This window comes from Sinohyriopsis cumingii, chromosome 11, assembly GCF_028554795.1.
Source record: "Sinohyriopsis cumingii isolate HCF-2022 chromosome 11, ASM2855479v2, whole genome shotgun sequence".
NCBI classification, from domain to species: Eukaryota; Metazoa; Mollusca; class Bivalvia; order Unionida; family Unionidae; genus Sinohyriopsis; species Sinohyriopsis cumingii.
This window is the reverse complement of record NC_142971.1, coordinates 94622957-94643224: the sequence shown is the minus strand read 5'-3', so window position 1 is coordinate 94643224 and position 20268 is coordinate 94622957. Positions and strand designations below refer to the sequence as shown.

Genomic DNA, 20268 nt, shown 5'->3' with positions numbered 1-20268 from the left:
TTACATTCATTAATTTTAATTTGTGACTATAACTCGTACTCCATTCAAGACAGATGAATCAAACTCAATATAGTAAATGATCATCAGCAGTTTGACTATATAAATATTGCACTTCTTATATACATCTCTTCCTAACAGAGTTTGTGATGCAGTCCAGATTCGGAGTTTCTATTATGGCCAAGGACACATGCATTATTAATTGATTTTTTATATATATGTCTGCTAATTCCAGAAGGACATTGGTCAGTATCTTTCCTATTGCTGTTAATACAGGTTCTAAGGTTGTGGTCTAAGGTTGACATTGCCCGGAGTGGGAGTGGGAGGCAAGCGCCCCAATCCTCCAAAATGCGCCATACGGCCTGCGTCTCTTACTGCCTCTGTCAACTAAAATCCAGCTCCTGGCCTTCGCGAGTGGCTTAGATTTGAAGCCCGGCAGACCATGTTTTCTACTAATAGGAGAAGGGGTGAAGGCGGCCCACTGGCGCCTTAAAACCAGTTGCTTCGGGTAGATGGGACTCGTAAACCTTGGATGGTAGCTCATCTAGGAGAAGGAAAACTCCGATTCCAAACCTCTGCTGCCTTGTGGCTATATCCACTCATGGGAAAGGCTAAGGGAGTAAACCCCGACAGAAAATCCGGAGATGGAGTCCCTAAGGCGGTATGACATTGACTTCAACGTCATTCCGGCAACTCCTGCGACGCCGTTGGTGCCAAGCTGTATCGGCATTCGTCGTTCCCTTGGGCACACAAGCTGCGTGGAGAGGGGGGATCTGCTGCATGGGCAACAGCTGATTCTCCATACCACCCTGCCCAGGCTTCATAGCTCCACTGGAGAGGACACTCCAGCGTCGTCGTACGGCGTCGGCACAACACGAGAAGTAGCAGTTTACCGGTTCTAAGTCAAAGCTCGATTGGCGTAGAGCTTGGCGCCAGGGGTTACTTCTGACGGTGGGAGAGATCATCAGGTCTCACTGGACAGCTACCGCCCGCCTCAAGCTGGGCAGCCCCCAGTCAGTAAGGTGCTGCACTCCATGGTCTGCCTGCTTCACTGGGTGCGTGGAGCTTAGAGAACCATCTCGACAAGTGGGCCACAAAACTCTGCACCAGGAAAGACTAAAAGAAGAAATAAAAAGACTCCAACTCTTCGTTTTGCAACCCGGAACATCAGGACCATGTGTCCTGGATTGACCACTGACCTACAGCAAATCGACGATGCACGGAAGACTGCCGTCATTGACAGAGAACTCTCCCGACTGAACATCGACATTGCCTGCCTCCAGGAGACCCGACTGGCTGACAGCGGCACCATCAGGGAAGCCAATTACACATTCTTTTGGCAGGGGAAGCCCTTGGATGAACCTAGGCAGCATGGTGTAGGCTTTGCCGTCAAGAACACGCTAATCGCCTTCATTGAACCTCCATCATCAGGTACTGAGAGAATCCTTGCCCTCCGGCTGTCAACATCCTTAGGCCCGGTCAACATCTTCAGTGTATACGCCCCAACCCTCTACTCCACCTACGAGGAGAAAGACAAGTTTTATGAGGCACTGGATCAGGCAATATCCAGTATCCCCAACAATGAAAGCCTTTACTTACTAGGAGACTTCAATGCTAGAGTGGGAGCTGACCATGAGGCCTGGTCCACCTGTCTCGGCTTTTACGGAAGGGGCAAGATCAACGAGAATGGTCAGCGACTGCTGGAGATGTGCTGCTCCCACAGCCTATGTGTGACCAACACTTTCTTCAAATGCAAGGAGATCCACCAGGTGTCGCGGAGACACCCACGTTCACGCCACTGGCACCAGCTAGACCTCGTCATCACCAGGCGTGCAGAACTGGCCAATGTCCTCCTTACCCGCAGCTACCACAGTGCCGATTGTGACACGGACCATTCCCTGGTGGCCAGCAAGGTGCGAATATTACCCAAGAAGCTGCACCACGCCAAGAAGAGGGGTCACCCACGTGTCAACAGCTGCTGTGCAAGCAACCCAGAGAAAACACAGCAGTTCATCAGCAAACTGAAGGAAGCCCTCACCAAAGTAACACCTTATGACACCATTGATTCCAAGTGGTCAGATATCCGTGACTCTGTGTACAATTCAGCCATCACAGCTTACGGGAAGAGGGAGCGAAAGAATGTCGACTGGTATGAGGCAAACTGGGAGGAGATGGAGCCCGTGACTGAGGCAAAGAGGAAAGCCCTCCTGGCATACAAGGCTGCACCTAGCCCCAGAACACTACAAGCCCTCAGGATTGCAAGGAATAACGCCCAGAAGACTGCCCGCCGCTGTGCCAACACCTACTGGCTGAACCTTTGCAACAGTATACAGACAGCTGCTGACACCGGGGATACAAGAGGAATGTATGAGGGTATCAAAAAGGCGACAGCCCCCCCCCCCCAGCTACAAGACCGCCCCCCTCAAGTCCAAGACGGGCGAAGTCATCACAGACCAGGGGAAACAACTGCAGCGATGGGTTGAGCACTATCTCGAGCTATATGCAACCCAAAACAATGTCACTGGAACTGCCCTGGACGCCATTCCAGACCGGCCTGTCATGGAGGAGCTAGACACACAGCCCACCCTGGAAGAGCTCGGAAAAGCCATCGATTGCCTTGCCTGTGGGAAGGCTCCTGGAAGCGACGGCATTCCGCCTGAAGTCATCAAGAGCGGAAAACTAGCACTGCTCCAGCCCCTACACACACTCCTCTGCCTTTGCTGGGAACAGGGATACATCCCACAGGACATGCGTGACGCCAACATCGTCACTTTGTACAAAAACAAAGGAGACCGTAGCGACTGCAACAACTATCGGGGCATCTCCCTCCTCAGCATCGTCGGAAAGGCCTTCGCCCGTGTTGCCTTGACGCGCTTGCAGATCCTAGCCTCCCGCGTCTACCCAGAGTCCCAGTGTGGATTTCGAGCCGGAAGGTCAACTGTAGACATGATCTTCTCACTACGTCAGCTGTAGGAGAAGTGTCGCAAGCAGCGGATGCCCCTCTACATTGCCTTCATAGACCTGACGAAGGCGTTTGACATGGTTAGTCGGAGTGGACTCTTCAGACTCCTGCAGAAGATCGTCTGCCCCCCACGTCTGCTTGCTGTCATCATGTCGTTCCACGAGAACATGCACAGCACAGTGTGCTTCAATGGCACAACATCTGAAGCATTCCTTGTCATCAGCGGAGTCAAACAAGGCTGTGTCCTTGCACCGACGCTCTTTGCCATCTTCTTCTCCATGCTTCTCCAGTACGCATTCAAGGACTGCAGCGAGAGAGTGTACATCCATACCAGGGCTGACGGCAAGCTGTTCAACATCGCCCGTCTCCGTGCCAAGACTAAAGTCACAGAGGTACTCATCCGTGAATTGCTCTTTGCCGACGATGCAGCCTTGACATCACACACGGAAGATGGACTTCAGCAGCTGGTATGCTGCCTCTCCCGTGCATGTAAGGAATTTGGACTGACCATCAGTTTGAAGAAAACGAATGTCATGGCACAGGACACAGACTCCCCTCCCTCTGTCTCCATCGATGGGTACAATTTGGAAGTTGTCGAGAACTTCACATACCTCGGGTCTAACATCTCCAGCTCACTCTCCATTGATTCTGAGGTGGGCGGCAGGATTGCCAAGGCAGCAGCAGTGATGGCCAGACTTAACCAGAGGGTCTGGAACAACCCCAACCTCACAGAGTAGACCAAACTGCGTGTCTACCAAGCGTGCGTGCTCAGCTCACTTCTCTACAGCAGCGAAACATGGACCACCTATGCAAGACACGAGAGGAAACTCAGCAGCTTCCACCTGAGATGTCTGCGGCGCATTCTGCACATCCAGTGGCAGGACAAAGTACCCAACACAAAGGTTCTAGAACGCGCTAACATGAACAGCATGTTCTCCATACTCAGCGAGAGGCGCCTTCGCTGGCTCGGCCATGTCAAGAGAATGGACCCAGGTCGCATTCCCAAGGACCTGTTATATGGGGAGTTAGCAGAAGGTGCACGACCGACTGGACGACCACATCTGCGCTACAAAGATGTTTGCAAGAAGGATATGAAGACAGCAAGCATCAATGTCAACGACTGGGAGAGCTGTGCAAACAACCGTTCCAGCTGGCGTCTAGCTGTCAGGCAGGGAGTTCAAAACGCAGAGGAAAAGAGAAGAATAAAGCAAACTGAAAAGAAGGATAAGCAAAAGTGTACTTTGGAGCTATGCCATCGTCTCCCGTAGACGGACGGATGCCAAGATTAATACAGGTTCTCAGAAGCTATTAACAATAATAACTGAAGCTTCCAAGATTTATTCACCATAGCTAAAGGGTGTTCCCAATACCAAAATATCGGTATTCGTCATGACTAAAGGGTGTTCCCAATACCAAAATATCGGTATTCGTCATGACTAAGGGTGTTGCCACTATCAAAATAAAGGTATTCATCATGACTTAGGGGTGTTCCCAATACCGAAATATCGGTATTCATCATGACTGAGGGTGTTCCCAATACCAAAATATCGGTATTCATCATGAGATAACAAAATGAAACTTTATATTTTGCACGTCATCAGAAGGAGCTCTGTTCTTTATCGTATGCATGGTCTATGTTACATATAATACAATAGTGTTACAACTAAACTTAAGGGCATATTTCAAAGGTTAAGGCCTGATTTCAGGATCGTCATGGACACGTAACGCGTTGTATTTCTCCTAGCTTACAAGCGTTTTACAAGGAAATAATGTGGTCGTGGTTTAATAATCTTGTTTACCATTATCGTTTTCATGGAATGGGGCTCTCAACTTAATACTAAAATACTCACTACATATTTACGAAGTTGTCATTGCAACTTAACAGGATATGAACAGAAGATATATGCACAATGAGCAATGGTGAGATCAACAGGCGACTTTACACTGAATTGTCTAAATTAGATTTGTATATGGCAGATGGCAGTTGTGTTGAAGTATATGTATCAGCATCAAATATTCATCCACTAAACGCATGGCTTTTGTTTGCGTGACAGTTTTGGATGTTGTTTTCGCGATGAGGCAAGGTCAACAGCAGATCACTGTCATGAACCCTAATTGGAGTATATGCATCCCGCCTGAGAAACTTAATCGATGCTCATTTTGTAATCATTATGCACCATTTAGGGCTTAATTATCTCCCATCTGGTGAATATTTGATTTGCAAAATGTATTATCCTGACAATATCTTAATTGAGCAAGACTATGGACATCCTGTTTTGAATCTTTTGTACAGAATACCGCTCATGGCATAGTCATACAAAAAGATGCCATTTCCAGATAGAGTAGTCTTAGATGATGGCTACCAAATACCCAATCAAGATGCGATTAAAACGCTTATGTTGCTGCAGTAACCGTTCAAAGGTTAATCGCAGATGGTAAATCAGGAGCAATGTAAACTTCTTTACTACACACCACGGATTTTTAAAAAAGCCTCCCACCCCAAACACAGTGAATGATATTTTGTACATAAATTAGAGGGACAAAACAATAAACAAACAATAAACTGCTTAGCACTCAAAAAAATAATATTTCTCGTGGCAAAGTATATATATTTTTCCTGTGTTGCAAAAACTATTAAGTGTGTGACAAAGACCCATAGGTAATACCTTTTGAAATCAGTTCATAACACAGTTGTTTTAGCCGCTTTTTCTCGACAAAACTCTTATTTGTGGAGTAGGGTCTGAAAATGCCATGAAATAACTGTCAATTCGCATTTTGTCCAAAGTATTCTTTAAAAAGATCTTGTCGACCAGATCCTTAATAAATCTTAATTGCAATATGAAAATCTGTGTTGTAATACAATAAAACTGATGTGTGGTGCTCGAACAACATACTATTTCGGTGCCGTAGGTAAAGCAAGGCGATTTATATGCCAGTCTCGAATATGTAAACTTAACCATGAAAACAGCAAGGAATGAACGTATTTTCCCGCGTTTTGTCTGCTATATTTTTTCTGACACAAAATCGTTTAATAAATGCGGAAATATACAATTCCTACCTTCAAGCGCTACTTACTGATCATACTTTATAATGATACATACTGGGCGACATCTCTCAGTTTTCGACGTGATGCAACATAACCCACTGTGTACCGGAAAAAAAAAGAAGCTACGTTATCGTGATGGATTTCATGAATATAAACACTCCCGGAAGTGTTCAGATATACAAAGAACACATTTACAATCTATTATTACTTTGCTTTTTAACTGATATTAAACTTCAATAAACGCACATAAATAATTACAGAGCATTCATACAGTGTCTACTGTCATCTTTAACCAAGCCCTTGAGTTGTATTACTTTGTGCTAGTGCACGGCTTCTTCAGCTTGATGTACAGAGCAAGTAATTACTAAGTCAAAATACAAAAAGAAAAAGTGAGTCATTTGAAGTCAACCGCCACTCATCCTCATGTCAAAAGCCATGGTTCTAGATCATGAAATGCTTTAGAATTCCTGGCTTTGTATACTTTGTCCTGGACTTTTTCAGAAAAAGACTTTTGTCAGAAATTCGTTTATAACTCCATGGTTTCATAATCTTTTCTCTTGAATTTTAATGTTCGGTCGAGTTTTAAGTGATGGATTACGTTATCTAGGATGGTAAATCTAATCAAATATGTTAATGAACTTAACGGTGAAATTCATTTAGGTTCTATTTTATATTAACTCCATGAACTGCATTGTTGTTTTTTTCTCTTCATGATATGGTGTGATTTATCGAACGATAATACGGATATAACATGGTTTTTACACAGTACTTTGCCACGGCTGAATCGTGTGTTTTCGTTTAGTTCCGGTACGCCGAATGCTTACGAGGTAAAGTGGTGCCAAAAGGCAATATTTAACTAGCCTTAATGGAGGGGTCAGCATCGACTGTTGTGAATCGGTGAATTGTTCCAATCTATACATATCCTGTTTAAGCTACACTTTTGAGCTCAAAACGATACCTGATCATTTTAAAAAAATGATTTTTATGCTTTTGCTTATATAGTTTCGTGACACGAGGTCAGTGGTTTTTCAACCCATGTCAACGAATGATTGAAGAAATCTTCCACTGTTCATCCGATGAGCGATATGAAGTTGTAAAGACATTTGTTGTTATGATGTCATTAGTGTTTATGTCGAACATATATGTTAGGAATATCGGAAAAGACAGTTTGTCGGTAAGGCGACCATAAATTGCACCAAATACTAACAATATGATGAAGATATGAATATTACATGAGTGTAGGATTGTTATATTAGATAGAAGACGCGTTCATTTTGATTCACAAAGTGACACTTTTTTTTTACATGTGGACATTTTAAATATCGGGAAACATGAAGTGACATGCAGTTGTTTTATGTAAATTATAGAATAGAACAGAAAAAACTTGATTATCATGCTTTACGTGTTATAAGTAATGTGATTATCATGCTTTACGTGTTATAAGTAATGTGATTATCATGCTTTACGTGTTATAAGTAATGTGATTACCATGCTTTACGTGTTATAAGTAATGTGATTACCATGCTTTACGTGTTATAAGTAATGTGATTATCATGCTTTACGTGTTATAAGAAATGTGATTATCATGCTTCACATGTTTTAAGAAATGTGATTATCATGCTTAAATTTATTTCTTGATTATAAGTTATTATATAAGCACTGACAGCTATTAATAGATCAGAAAGAATGACCATTGGCCATCTATAAAAAGTTTTACAAGGTACATCATTTATGCAATTTTCTTCTTTAACATATTTTGAACAACATGCTTTCTGGTACAAGTTTTCAATTCCGTCACGTGTGTTAAATCCATTAGCAATTTGTGCTGCCCCTATTTTGAGTTTTTTCTTCTTCTAACTTGTAGGAGTCTTCTTGAAAACAACCGTCTCATGCAACATTTTCTTATTCTGTGCGTTCTTTTATAATTAGCATGTATATATTTTCTAAAGACTTCCGAAATAATTTGAATTTTAATGCCTGAGTTCTCATATCATTTTCGATACAAAATTACACAGATGGTGTGTGTGTATGAGATGACAATTCTCCATGACTATAAAGAATTACGCCTACATTTTTATGGCATTGTGTAAGGCAATGTATTTCATTAACAACTTACCTGATTTGTTAGGGAAACTGACATTTTAGCAGCAAACAGCATGGCATCAGTCATTTTGGTATTGAACTATACTTGCCTTTGATTAGATCAGACATTTATAGTTTCAAGATTATTGTTAAAAGCATATTCAATTTCATCCGAATTTTCGGACGCATATGCTAAGAGTTATCGTCTGCATATAATTTCGCAAGTCTAAATTGATCATCAGCAGTATCGTTTATATATAAAAAGAAATCATTGCGGCATAAAAGTGGTGCTTGTGGAATACCTGGTTGAAATTATTAAATTATTATTGACACGAATTTATACGTACACGCGGTTTTCTCTCCAACGTATAGTTTCTAAACCATTAAAAAAATTCCGATATCTAATTACGCCTACTCTTTCGTTTTGTGCCAGTGACAGCAATGCCAAACGCGGTCAAGGCCTCATAGACAACGCAAAAGGCCATGCATGCTTTTTTTTTTTCGTTAAGAGCTGCACGACTATGAGGGTAAACATCAATAAACTATATAGCAGCAGAGAAACAAGGTATGAATCCAAACCTGTATTTGTAAAGTAGCTCGTTTTTATATAAGTATTTGAGTATCAGTTTCCTTAATTGACGAGATTACTCCTGTTATAAAATCATAATTAAAACTAATGTTTTACCTTAATAAACCTGATATTTGATAGTTTTAATGGCATTTTTGTCGCAAGCTTCATGACCTTTAAACAGCTACATTTATGTGCCAGGATTACATATCAGTGATGACGAGGGTTGTATTTTTTGGGTATCTTTGTTGGTGAACAATTTTCATTCAAAATGTATATCTAAAAGATAAAATCAATATATTGCGAAATTCCTGCAGACATTGTTATCTGACTCATGCCTGCAATGAAAGTGGGCTGATATACTTTTTATCATCTGGATTCAAGCAGTCACCAAATTGTAACAGCTGAACCTGGTCGGGTGTCACCTTTTAGGGTATTAGAATGAGTAGCGAGATGTTTGATGCATTACAACCACTTCCTTTGAGTTCTTAGAGTCACTATATAATATGTGCTTTGACCTTTGACATATGAAAGCATGTCAGTAGTAAGTGCCTGGGAATCAGCAATCATATTGCTATTCTATTTCTACTGTGTCACTGTAAATTTAGCGCGGCTGCGAAGTGGAAATTGTAAAATGTGGTAGTTATAATAGAAAGAAGACCATGGGATAGATGGAACAACGTGGAACAAAGTACAGAGTTTGTAAGGTGTGCTTATACAAGTGTAAACGTAACTGTGGATATTGGATTGTTGTCGCGTATCGAAAATCATTAATGGCCATCGGTTTAAATGTAAATGTGGTTGGATGATACAAAATATATCCTTTGACAACCATTGTAACAAAACAATACGTGAAATAAAGACTCGAAATGTACAGAAAGGGAAATTGAGGATCTGAAATTGAATTTATGAAATGGTGAGATGAAGAAGTTGAAGAAGAGTTAGGTAGACGATTAGAAAAGGAAAGTAAACAAGCAACCAAGGGGAAAAAAGGTTAACTTTGTCATGGTTTTGTTAAGATATGACCATTTCCGATAATGTAATAGAATATAACCAAGATTAACAAAAGTCGATCCTAAGTTGAAAGCTTAATTCACAAAATAGGAAGATCCAAGTAGAGTTTAACTTGTGGAAAAGTTATGAAACGCTTATAGCAATTCAAGAGATTAAAAAGCTGAACGGCTAAACAGGTGAGTAAACTGCAGCATAACAAGTTCAACTAAATAATACGCTTTCGTATAGCTCAAAAATATGGATTGGTGGTGGTATTCTGCCTAGGTCTGCTGTTGGTGTGTACGAAGAGCACGGATGGTTTCATTTTACCACTTGTTACACCTAATAAAATACGACAAGAACAGCCAATTAAATAAGAAGTACCAAACTCATCCGCAATGTAAAGTGAAACTTTACAGTAATAAAGTGGCCAGCAAATAAAAGAATCGATACTGTTTGAAGAAAATTCGAAGTTGACAATAGGTCTATCAACTAGCATGCCTTTGAAGAAAATTCGAAGTTGACAATAGGTCTATCAACTAGCATGCCTCTGAAGAAAATTTGAAGTTGACAATAGGTCTATCAACTAGCATGCCTGTGACGAGAATTGAAGTTGACAATAGGTCTATCAACTAGCATGCCTGTGACGAGAATTGAAGTTGACAATAGGTCTATCAACTAGCATGCCTGTGACGAGAATTGAAGTTGACAATAGCTCTATCAACTAGCATGCCTTTGACGAGAATTGAAGTTGACAATAGGTCTATCAACTAGCATGCCTGTGACGAGAATTGAAGTTGACAATAGGTCTATCAACTAGCATGCCTGTGACGAGAATTGAAGTTGACAATAGGTCTATCAACTAGCATGCCTGTGACGAGAATTGAAGTTGACAATAGGTCTATCAAGGCTGATTCGATTTTGTTGAGCCAGTTTACACATGACTTCTTGATAGTGACGTATGCTATACATAATTTGTCAGAACTGTAAAAAGAACGATACAAGCAATACTAGAGGACATATACAAACACGATAAATGTGAATGGCAGTATGATTAGAGTAATTAGAACGACTTATCTATTACTGATCTATACGAGAAGACCAAGATTATAAAATATTTTATACATTAAAAAGAGATGTTATATAATATATTATTTGGTTTCTAAGTAATATTGCTATGTTACAGGGATGTATTGACAAACTGAACAAAAGGATTAAACATACCAAACAATTTGGAGCTAAACTTTACAATGAATCAATACAATATAAACAGAGTGAAATGAAAAGATTATTGCATTACGTGGAAACACTCGCACGCACTAAAAACCATAATTTATAATAGTATAGAGTATAGATGCATTTAAAACTCAGTACAACACCGAAGATAGGCAGGCATGCATGCAATCCTGCAGTGAGTATAGAATGGATGCAGTAAAGAGAAGAAATAGGTAAATACAACAAAATATATATATTTTTTGTATATATAGTACTTTTATAATTTATTGAAAGAATTACGCGTGCCTGGCTTGTAGGGTGATGTTAATAAATAGAAACACGTCGTTTGTCAGGCCGTTAGTTTATTTTAAAAATATGGGTCGTTGGCTATATTCAGATCTAATACTATATCTAAACGTAGTTGATAATTATGGTTTTAACAATGTTCCATCAACATTTGCTGAAGAAATACTATGTAGGTTTTACATACTCTCTCTCTCTCTCTCTCTCTCTCTCTCTCTCTCTCTCTCTATATATATATATATATATATATATATATATACACAAATCTACATTAAGTGTTGTAACACTATCAATGATATTGACTGATTTTTGTATTTTGTTTGGGTGTGAATGCGGTGTGTATAATAAATTCGAGGTGACACTTTATATATTCGAACACAAGAACATGTACGTGTACAATGTCTGCTGTAATAATATCAATTTTATTTTATGAACGTTAGAGGCCTGCTAGGTTCAGTTTTTAAACGAAGGGGCACTTTCCAATAGATAAAACATAAGAGTGTATATATCGTACGTATGCAAGAAACTCCTAGTACAAACATCGATCAAATATATTGGGCTACTGAATGGGGCTAAAAATGTATATGTAGCCACTGTACTAGTAATAGTGCTGAGGTCTCAGTATTCTTGAGAAATACTTTTGAATTTGTGATCCATAGAGAAAGATTTGAAAGTCAAGGGAGACAAGGGAGATTTATTATGTTAAATATTAAAATTAATGGGAATAGAATAACTCTCGTAAATTTTTATGGGTATGACGATGATAACCATAGCTTGTTTTACAAATCTAAAAGAAGAAATGTTAGTATTTGAGAACTCATCAGTTATAATGTATGGAGATTGGAATACTGTTCAAGACCTAGATTTGGATGCTTATAATATTGTACATACTAAATACCAACAGTCGAAAGGAGCAATTCAAGACCTGAAAAACGAACTGGAGTTAATCGACCCCTGGAGAACTCCCAATCAAGACATAAAGATGTATACCTGTTGGCAATGCTCTTCATTAAAACGAAGTAGATTAGATTACTTTCTTGTATCTGATGATCTTATATGAATACAGCTGAAGTGCTTATCTTACCAGGGTATTCAGCTGTTGTTTTGAGTGTGGCTTTGTGTACCCAAGAGGACAAGAACACTGGAAGTTTGATGTACGTATCCAAGAGGACAAGAATATTGGAAGTTTAATGCATGTGCCCAAGAGGACAAGAATATTGGAAGTTTAATGTATGTATCCAAGAGGACAAGAATATCGGAAGTTTAATGTATGTGCCCAAGAGCACAAGAATATCTGAAGTTTACTATATGTGCCCAAGAGGACAATAATATTGGAAGTTTAATGCATGTGTCCAAGAGGACAAGAACATTGGAAGTTTAATGTACGCGAGAACAAGGATATTGTAAGTTTAATGCATGTATTCAAGAGGACAAGAACATTGGAAGTTTAATGTATGTATCCAAGAGGACAAGAATATCGGAAGTTTAATGTATGTATCCAAGAGGACAAGAATATCGGAAGTTTAATGTATGTGCCCAAGAGCACAAGAATATCTGAAGTTTACTATATGTGTCCAAGAGGACAAGAATATTGGAAGTTTAATGCATGTGTTCAAGAGGACAAGAACATTTGAAGTTTAATGCATGTGTCCAAGAGGACAAGAATATTGGAAGTTTAATGCATGTGTCCAAGAGGACAAGAATATTGTAAGTTTAATGCATGTATTCAAGAGGACAAGAACATTGGAAGTTTAATGTATGTGCCCAAGAGGACAAGAATATTGGAGTTTAATGCATGTATTCAAGAGGACAAGAATATTGGAGTTTAATGCATGTATTCAAGAGGACAAGAACATTGGAAGTTTAATGTATGTGCCCAAGAGGACAAGAATATTGGAAGTTTAATGTATGTGCCCAAGAGGACAAGAATATTGGAAGTTTAATGGATGTATCCAAGATGACAAGAATATTGGAAGTTTACTATATGTGTCCAAGAGGACAAGAATATTGGAAGTTTAATGCATGTGTCCAAGAGGACAAGAATATTGGAAGTTTAATGTTCAACTGTTGTTGAACAATAATTATACTGACTAACAGAAAGTGTATTACTTACACTTTAAATGAATAGTACGTGGGGGGGGGGACTCAAGTGGACTCTCGCCATGTTTCTGTTCCCTGCAATGATCAAATGTTCTTTGAAATTTTGAAAATGAAACTAATTTTCAACACTTTTGTCACTTTCCTGTAATCAAGTGTTCTTTGAAATTTTGAAAATTAAAATAAGATCCGACACTGTCGATTGTTCTATTAGGAAAAGAAAAGAGAACCGCCAAAAGTTTAAGAAAATTGAACAAGAAATATTAGAAACTATTAGGGATTATCGGATTATATGGACCGGGAAACAATGGAAATTTAGAAGAAAGAAAACAATTGGCGAATTAAGAAACAATACAAGTAGCTGTTATATTACAATCCAGAAATAGATGATATGAGTTGAGAGATAAAAAGCACGAAATACTTTTTTAATTTTGAGAAAAGAAATTATATCAGTAAGACAATAAAGAAAATTAGTTTGATGATGGGAAACGAATATATTAGACCAAATAGACATCTCTGAAGCCCAATACAGTTTTATATAGAATTGTGCAAAAGTAGAATTACTTAGCTTGATGTTTAGGATATTCCATAAACTCAAAATATATTTATCATATTATTAGACTTAGTCAAGAGGATTGAGAATCATGCGAAGGTCTTCTTACAATTAATGAAAACGATATGTCTCTCAAACAGATGGAAAATGTGAAAAGTCCAATGTAATGTGAATTTTTATAGTATCCTACGTGTACTTGACTCATCAGTTAATGAAAGATTTACTGTATAAATATTTTTTTTCTCTTTATGAGTGGTGGTGTTATGTATATTTAATTTATATTGTGTCCGTGGCCCTTGTCCGTTCTTGGGATAGATGTTTTTCTTACTTGACTATTGTTACTTTGTTAAGATATTTAGTAAATTTAGAAGATTGTGGAAGCGAACATGTTGACAATTTGGTGTAATGTTCCATTTGGATGATTGAATTTCTATAATACCCTATTGTGATATAGGTTAAGTGATTTGGTAAACCATTATTTATTCCTGTTTTAAGATCAGTTTAATTATATGCAGTTGTGTTCAGATATAATTTGAGAGGAATCATTTATTCGTTAGATTTGCAAGGTGCTTGTTCACTGTTTGTACTAAAACACAACCTTGGGATTGTCGAGGACTCATTCAAAGACATATGGGATTGTATCGTTGTGATTCATCAACACATTCAAGACTATCGATGCATCAGCACAATCAAGTCTATCGAAATTCGTTCAGAACATTCTATACTTTTTGACTGGTATTAGATCATTTTGGATTATTTGGGATTTAGTTCACAATACCGTAAGGGTCTTTTCAATTTTTACTTTTTTGTTTTTTAGGGAAATGAATTATTTGTTGAATCTAGCTAGATTTGTTGTTTTCGCTTCTTTCTATTAAATAGTTTAAGACATAAGGTCGTAACACTGTTGGAATAATTGAAGATTCTATCGCAGATTTTGTGATAATGGATTAAAAGAGTATCGAAGGGCAAGTTTAGTAGATGATAAAAGAAATCAGTTATATAACAACCCGGTGACTTAAGTGGTTAGAGTGTCCTTCTCGTACGCGGCAGATCACATGTTCGAACCCCAGCCGAGTCATGCCAAAGACTTATACAAATGGTATTTTCAGCTGCCTCGCTTGGCGCACAGCATTAAGAGGTTTGTGTTAGGACTGATCGACCTGATGTCAGAAGAATGTGACTGGATGGGACATCATGCTCCATGTCTGCGGCATGATGTCCCATTGCTGGACATCACTATAAACTCTGTGTGTGTGTGTGTGTGTGTGTGTGTGTGTGTGTGTGTGTGTGATTTTGATTTTTATCGTAGCTTTAACAATGTTTCAGTTATATCACTACGATGTCTGCAGTGTGGCAGTTTATAGTGATGTCTAGCACTGGGGCATCATGCCGCAGACATGTAGGATGATGTCCCACCCAGTCACATTATCCTGACACCAGGCCGACCAGTCATAAGACTAACCTCTTAATGCTGAGCGCCAAGCGAGGCAGCTGTTAGTACCATTTTCGAAGAGGACGCTCTAACCACTTGCACACCGGAGCGGTTTCACTATAAACTGACACAATGCAGACACAGTAGCGATATGACTTTAAGATTGTTAAAAGTTACGTTAAAAATCCTAATCACACACACACGCACACACACAATTATACCTCACTTTAAAATTGAGTCAACATATTTATTTTAATTTCGAAATTGTGGAAAAACATTTTATTTGTATGAAGCATGTTGGCAATCACTGTAAATTAGCACCTACCACTATGGTTACAGTTAAAGGTCTAAGTAATGTACCATAGTTGGAGTGCAATATATATTTTTACATAATGAGCAGTTTGATCAAAAAGCGAGAGAAGCGGTGGCTGTCATATACGATTACCACAAAAGTATGTAAAGTGTAATTATTCCACCTGCAGAGCGCAGATTATTTACTCAGCAAGAAGAAACAAAATTAAAAGATGAAAGTGCTGTAGAAAGTCATTGAGTATAAAATATAATCGATGAAATCAGACTTTGCATGGTATCAAATATATGGATTACACAGATCGGTATGAGTAAGGAGATGTATGCAACCAAAGAAGTACAACTAAAGATCAGTTGGAAAGCATGTGAAAGTAAAGTAACCAAAGTAACAGTTATAGAGAGAAGTTTTGAGATGAAAAATTATAAATACAAGAATTCTGGAAAGGTTAGCATTAGAGAATGGCTTCTATTGCAGCAAGAGTTATGCAATTATCCACTTTCGAAAGTAAATATGATTAAAGGTTTGGAAGAATGATGTGGTGTTTGTGGTGTAGGTTGTGACAAGATTCAAACACGGCATGAAAACAGTGCCAGCTAATCATCGGCCATCTTACTACTGACCTGAAAACTCGTAAATATTTTTAAAGCCACGAGGAACAGTGACGCATATGTACAGTATAACTAAGGTATATTTCTGTGATGACGTCAAGAAAAGAAAATGGTGATGAGGTTTTTTTTTTTTGGTTTTTTTTTTGTGGCGTTGGTGGTGTGCTGCTAATGATTTTATGATAAGGGTAGGTGACGGAAAGCAACGGAATGGATAACGTTAAGAAGAAAATTAATAAAATAATTAAATAGATTCAAATTACATATGCAGGAGGGCAAATTTCTCAAGAGATTACGTACATCATGCCTTACTGGCTGACTATATACAAGTAATGTGAATTATGGAGGACTTGCGATTGGACTTTTTCATTTCACCTCTGTTCTTGTACAGAAACCAATGTCATTTTACATACCGGTTACCCATGAACTCAGACATGTTAAACCATTGTCATTTTGCACACCGGTTACTCTTGAATTCGGACATGTTAAACCACTGGCATTTTGCATACCGGTTACCCATGAAATCGGAAATGTAAACCCGAACTTTAGAAGCATTATACGGAACCTTAGAAGCATCGTTTGTCATTTGTACCACATTTGATATCTTCTTTTGTAGTTCGTCTCGATAAGTAATATTTACAGTGTCAATTTGAACTGTTTTTAGTATTATGTACTATCACTTTATATTTATTTCCTATACATTTTATTGTCCTAGAAAGGCAGATTTATTCACGTCTGCGCGTGATGAATACCAGCACTTTCACACAGTCCAGTCACAGACTTCCGTATCTCCTCAGGTTTAGTAGATTTGCACGATACATCAATACGCAAGTTGACGTTTCTTCCATTTACATTTATGGGAGAAATGTACGTTCTGATAACATAAGTGTTTTAGTGACATTCTAATAGCTACAACAGATGGATTATTTGCATTTTATTATGTCTAGCTAACGTTTGGTCTCCTGGTTTATGTTTTAATTCCATGATTGTTCATTATTCCTGCAAAGTGAATTTCTCACTGTTACAGGTCCGGCCGTCGTAGATCAGTTGCTAAAAGACCTTGAGAAAAGGGTAAACAAACTAGAGGGGAAGTATCGAGACCTGCTGAAAGATGCCGGGGTAAATGACTATATAGATATTGAACGGAATAACATTTTCTTTTCCATCTTATTTAGACATGACATGACCATGAACCTTCTGATCTTTATGCATACACGTCATATACTGACTTGTACTACTAAAGGCAAGCCTTTTTGTATTTTTCTCAATTCCTTTTAATTGCCTTAAAATGTCACAGTATGCACAAAACATATTTTCAACAACAACATACACTGTGTATACAGCAACAACATACGCTGGTTATACGTTGGTGCTTATCTTGAGGAAAAGGGCCAAGATTATTTAACCTCAAAAAATATCCTCAGAATAGACTTAACTATTGATGTGATCGTTTTCTTTGTTTCAATACACAGAACGTTGGCATTTTCATAATTGTGATTGTTGCATTATTATTATGTTAAAATTACTACATATTTTTTATTTAAATTTTAGTATTCACTTTTATCAAGACACGGAATACCCCTCTATAGCCAAAGTAACAAATTCTCTCTTAATTAGGTCAGAACACCCCGTGTTATGTTATATTTGTATCCCTTCTATAAGACTGAATTTATTTTAGTCTTATCAATAGGGCGATGCACCTTTATTCTCTGATCTGTTGTTGTACACGTTTCTCCAATTCTTTTTAACTCGTGCTGTTTTACGCTCCTGATGTTGAAATAGACATTTTACAGTTTTCGCATTGACACATTTACATATTTTCTTGCATATTTTGAAGGGTTCACGTCCATTTTCATTACATTTCTTCCTTCATGTCTCTTTTTTTTAAAGATAAATGGAAAATTCCGAACAGGTGGAGGGAAACCAGGAGAGATAATCTGTCAAATAGCTGCCGAGGAAAACGCTGCCCTGATTATCACGGGTACACGAGGCCTAGGCAAGATACGGAGAACTTTCCTTGGCAGTGTCAGCGATTTCGTTGTCCATCATTCCAAAGTCCCTGTTCTCGTCTGCAGGAAAGGATCTCCATAATGGAATTATTTTATTTTTTTAATGCCAGTTTTGGATTAAATTGGACTGTAGTTTAATCTTCATTTGAGTTCGATAATGTGAAAGTTTATTTGAACCTCGTAATACCGATGCGATATAACAGTTATCCAGTATGTGCAATCGATGTAATTAATATACATTACCATAAAAACAAGTGCTGATGTTATTTGCTTTCAGTTACTTGCTTGTAAGATGTTCATCACATAGTCCATATGATTTCATTCCATTTTAAAAGTAATGCATCAAATTTTCATTTTTCCTGGCGAAATACAAAAATACTTTGAAGATGTTAATCAAGAAAACTTGAAACAAAATGTGGAACCGTCTTTCTGTAATTTTTCAGCATAACACTTTCTTCGCTTTGTTCGGCCTGCAGAGAGCTGAAAAGTATCTCTCTCTCTTTTTCTCTGTCTCTCTCAATTGGATGTGTATGTGTGCAAAACGTTGAAAGACTTTTTCTAAGAAGGTCATAAATTAGATCAGGAACGTGGTCATTACTTTATTCACCCATCAATTAACAAAACTGACATTTGCGGTGTACACTGCAACATCAAATGACGCGTAGAGGTGCAAATGTTGAAGGTTTGTTAATTTGCCAACAATTGAACAAAATTATGCATACAATACACCTCTTTTTAAAGGTAAAAATTGTATGCATATTTTGTTATTATTATTTAAATTATAAACGTGTATAAATTATTCTTAATGAAATTGTAATCTTTATCCTTCATTTTAGCAATTTTAGTATTTTAAAATAAATTGGGTTTTAAAAGAATCGACGTTATTCACAAAGTGAATTAGATGGCATGGATACGTCGGTTGGGAATTTGTGGTTTGGACAGATTTATCCTCCAAGTCTGTGGTATATTGTTTACTTTCTATTGCTAAGAATAGTTATGGCTTTCAGATCATAAGGTACCTTTAATATTTTGCTCTTCTAGCCGTTGACTTGAATGACCCGTCGAGATACGTAGTTAATCGTGTAGTGGTGTGCGTACCAAGGAACTAAACTAATGGGCGCGGAGTATTGTAAGTAAAAAAAAAATACAGCAATTTTGTACTATCTCCAAGACATAGGATACTATATATGTGTAGTCTTAAGAGTGGGGAAGTTTTAGGCAGTTGTCAGAAATTCTAATCCTGAGCGATTAGTCACAAGGATTACCTTGATTGATATAGTCTAACAGTTTCTAATATAGCACTTCAAACTAATAGTCATTTTCATACGACAATGATACTCAAAGATAATAGATTAAATAATGTTCTCAAAATATTTGTGAATTTTTAATCTCTTAAGTGTTAAGATGAGAAAAATTTGAACCGTAGATAATTTGTATTATAAGCATTTTAAGAAAAACTGACCATAGATAATTAGGATTATAAGCATTTCAAGGGATGCTGACCATAGATAATTAGGATTATAAGCATTTAAAAGGATACTGACCATAGATAATTAGGATTATAAGCATTTCAAGGGCTGCAGACCATAGATAATATGGATTATAATCATTTCAATGGATACTGACCATAGATAATTAGGATTATAATCATTTCAATGGATACTGACCGTAGATAATTAGGATTATAACCATTTCAAGGGATACTGACCATAGATAATTAGGATTATAAGCATTTCAAGGGATGCTGACCATAGATAATTAGGATTATAAGCATTTCAAGGGATGCTGACCATAGATAATTAGGATTATAAGCATTTCAAGGGATGCTGACCATAGATAATTAGGATTATAAGCATTTCAAGGGATGCTGACCATATATAATTAGGATTATAAGCATTTAAAAAGATACTGATATATGCTTATGATCATAAAAACAGGATCACGATTATCGATCGTCGCCAAGTTATTTTCATCTCATTAATCAAGTTCAGTCTAGTATTACCTAAATCCTCTAAGCCATGTGTATTCTGAATTATACGATTTGCTGCTTGATACAGTCTGCTTCTAATGAACACAATTTACGCTCCCACAGAACA

At 38.0% G+C, this 20268-nt stretch overlaps 1 protein-coding gene across 3 annotated transcripts in view; it reads left to right on the top strand.

Annotated features, from left to right (window-relative positions):
- Positions 1–18593, top strand: part of LOC149789034 (uncharacterized) — an 86288-nt gene extending 67695 nt beyond the window's left edge. For all 3 annotated transcript variants that reach the window (XM_089975210.1, XM_089975208.1, XM_089975209.1), the window contains exons 3-4: positions 17191–17282; positions 18054–18593. In XM_089975210.1, the coding sequence (XP_089831336.1) occupies positions 17191–17282; positions 18054–18254 (293 nt within the window). In that variant the 3' untranslated portion in view covers positions 18255–18593. The remainder of the gene's footprint in view (positions 1–17190; positions 17283–18053) is intronic.
- The last annotated feature ends 1675 nt before the right edge of the window (positions 18594–20268 follow it).